General features: G+C 38.3%; 1 protein-coding gene across 1 annotated transcript; it reads right to left on the bottom strand.

Moving 5' to 3' along the window:
- Window positions 1-228: 228 nt before the first annotated feature.
- Window positions 229-1,050, bottom strand: LOC108364336 (uncharacterized). Its single transcript, XM_017617978.1, has one exon. The coding sequence runs from the start codon at window positions 1,048-1,050 to the stop codon at window positions 229-231; it is 822 nt and encodes a 273-aa protein (XP_017473467.1).
- Between the last annotated feature and the right edge of the window lie 2,622 nt (window positions 1,051-3,672).

Below are 3,672 nucleotides of genomic sequence, written 5' to 3'. Positions count from 1 at the left end.
CTTCTCTATAGTTTTCCTATATTATATGATCATTTATCTTCACGATAATTTTCATTCCATTATCTCTTTTCTAAGCGAAGATCTACGATTTTGCAAAAAACTCGTGCTTTGCCTATAGTGCGACGCCTCTAGCCATTGTGTATCACAACTTTAAGTTATCGATGCAAATTTTTTTAATCCCCCCCCCTTCGCCAAATCCTGGCTACGCCACTGCCTTGTCCTAAACAATTACAGCACAGACCAATATAATATTTTTGGACAACGTATGATCTTGTGAGCACCCTGGCAGTATGGACACTTAGAATTCTCGGACGCTAAATTGCATTTAACAGCACGCGCTGATGACGATCGCCCTTGCTGACGTCCTACCCTTTGTTCAGAGCCGGGACGCACACGTACAAGCTCTGTGGAAAGACTGTGCGCTCTCTTCTCCAGAAATTTCAATAAATCTGTTAAGCTGCTTATCTCAGTCGGAGAACGGTGCATGCACCACTCACGCTGTGTTGCAGATGGAAGTTTCGAGAATATAATGGGTACTGTCAATGCGTCCCACTCAGTCACTGGCAATTTCATAATAGTCAATGCACGCAGGTACTCGCTCACTACATCGACGATATTCAGCAGCGTCTTTGCAGAGCCCTCCGACACTGGTGCGAGGTTGAGGAAGCGAGCGACATGTACTTCTGCTAACTGCTTGGGGTTATCATACCGCTCCTTTATTGCTCGCCATAATTCCTCGTAACCTCCCGAATACAGACCACCTACCAGAGGAACCGATGCTGATGGCACAGCTTGACGCAATTTACCGAGTTTATATGCTGGCGGTAAATCCCTGTTATGCAGTAACGTTTCAAGGGCGTCCTTAAAGGCCAACCAATTGTGCAGCGCTCCGTTAAAGGTTGGAATATTTAATGGCTCGAGTTTCAATAGGCGAATCTCCCTTACGCTGGATGACGGAGTCTCCAGGATTAACTTGCACTCTACGTAGACGCAGAAGATTTGCACATAACTCGTCATACATTTCTTCAGTGGAATGCCACCAAGATGCATGTACCTCAAGCTCATCGTCTTTGGCCGAGCGAATTAATGTTTCGTGATTCTGCCACATGCGGTCATAACGACCACTAGCGGACTTCAGCATTTGCTCAGTCTTCGCGGAGTCCAATTCACCTGTTCCTGCCTTTCAGACCTGATCCATAAGGCGAGAAATTGCTGAGGCGTGAAACTTCCTTAGATTTATTTCCGTCATTGTGCTGAAGCAATGTGATAATTGTGACGTAAACCGTGTGCGTCAGCAAATCTACAAATATCGATGCAATGCCCCACAATCCGATTACAATTGTGTCCTCTTTGGCATAAACCGTCAAAACAATTTGGGTTAACAATGTTCTAGTCCTCACAGGAGGCACCATAAATTATGTTTAGTAAAAAGATCAGCTTACACCTTTGCGAACACGTTTATTCAGAACAGCAGAAAAATCCAGAAGAAAGAACAAAAGGTGAAAATAGATTTGACAATGTATATATGTGAATGACAATAATAAAAGGATTTGACAATGTATGGGAATAAGGTTACCAACCAACCAACATATCAAGTTCATACACCACAGGGTGTATCCGGTGGTTACAGACTAATTAATAGGGAATCTTACATAAAGTGCAAGTTTGAAGTACCTAGGGCTTTTGGTTGATTTTTGCAATTTTTTTTTGTTGAAAGTGTTGCTTATATTCCCCATGTATATAGTTACCAAATCTTCACTACCAAAATCTTCACTTCTTCATTGAGAAAAAAATATACTGAATAAAACTGCTATATTTCATAAAAAATGCGTATATACTTACAGCCCGTTTCTGTGACTTAATAAATTCAATATTTTTATAATTTGTAAATTTTTTATTATTTATCAAGAACTCCCAGAGCTAGCACAGAAGTTTAAATCTATTTTCTTGGTAAATTATCAAGATTGGAAATGCTGTTGACAATTATAATAATTTTTTTTATTAGAAAATATTTTTCTTACAATTATTGGTTGTTGGTGTTTCCGACAGGGTAGGGGTATGATGTAATGTGGAGCGATTTTGCATCATCCCTTGTCAAATTTGGTTTGGAGACAAACCGGTTTCGACGTTGTGCCAATTTCAGTGTCATTTTTCGTTCGGAATGCGCCGATATTTGCGACTCACGAAATAATGGCACCGGCACACAAAAAAAGTTGCGGGTGCTTTTACTGTCCGTTTGACTCGTACAAAATTTCGAGTAAATTGCGAAAATTTAAAAATTTTTGCTATTTTTTCGCTTTTTCATAATTTAGTGTACGTGTCAAACGGACCTCATATTTGAATTCAGTGGATCGAAATACATGTCGGTAGGTGGGTCTAGTAAAAAGCACGCGACATTTTTTTTGTGCCGGAATAATCAAAAGGATTTATGGACCTTACCGAAAATTGCCAGATGGCCCCTATTAAAATGTGAGATAGTAGAACTCAAAATTTATAGCAAAAATTCGAAAGTTGTTTTAGAAGTGCAGCCCTTGGTGCTGCCACTGTAATTGAAATATTTCCAGTATTCGAATATGAGATAACTCTAATTTTATCGAAGTAATTTTGTAGAAGTGTCAGTAGTGCTGCCACTGAAAATCGAAGGGCTTTTATAATTACGCACATGCAAAACATAATTCATTTCTTTCTAGTAAAGCAAATTGATATTAAGTTGCAAAAGTTACCAAAATGAAATAAAAGTTACCAAGTTACCAAACCGTTTAAAAGTTACCACTTTTGATAGAAAGTTACCAATTGTGACAACCATGCTTGCACTTTAGTTTGATATATAGCTCAATTCTGTGGCTGCTACAGACCGGCCTAACTAAGTCGTACGACTGAGCAATTATATATAGATACTAAAGGCCTGAACTGAGGATGGTTCCGTGCGCAGAAGTGGAAAATTTTTGACTGCCATTCACCTGGGAGTGGCCAGAAGCGATTTATTTATTTATTTATTTATTTAAAGTAGTCTAACACAACAACCACAGGTTATATTTCAGTGTTAGATACTGAGAATATTACAATATAATACGATATTAAAATGTATAAAATTTTAACTTAACATCTAAAACTTATAAAATTATTCATAAAGTGTAAGATTGAAGAGAATAAAGAAAAATACAGTAATTTAGCGGTTAGAGTTGGGGTGACTGACGCGAGTTAAATAGTTACAAATTTTCATTTAGTCAGCATAGTGTCTAAGTAATGCTATTTTAAAGTGCAATGTGTCCTTAATAGCCCTGAGTTTAAGGGGTAATTTGTTCCATAGGCGAATAGTATAGACGAAAAACTGACGCTCAGATATGACAGAATTGAATTTCAGGTGCAAAAGCTGTTGTAATCGTGACGATTGAGTAATTTGAAGACGATTTTTGAGATGCGGATGCTCCTCTGAGAATAAGATTTTCTGAAGCATTGTAAGGCACTTGAGCTTCAGCATATCGTCGAGTGATATTGAAGTTATCTTGCGAGCCCATTGAGAAATGTGGTCATACCGTTTTTTGCAATATANCGGGTGATTTTTTTGAGGTTAGGATTTTCATGCATTAGTATTTGACAGATCACGTGGGATTTCAGACATGGTGTCAAAGAGAAAGATGCTCAGTATGCTTTGACATTTCATCATGAATA

The sequence above is a fragment of the Rhagoletis zephyria genome, unplaced genomic scaffold (assembly GCF_001687245.7).
Source record: "Rhagoletis zephyria isolate East Lansing unplaced genomic scaffold, Rhagoletis_zephyria_1.1 Rzeph_scaffold_01536, whole genome shotgun sequence".
In the NCBI taxonomy this organism is placed as follows: domain Eukaryota; kingdom Metazoa; phylum Arthropoda; class Insecta; order Diptera; family Tephritidae; genus Rhagoletis; species Rhagoletis zephyria.
This window is presented reverse-complemented; position numbering and strand designations above follow the sequence as displayed.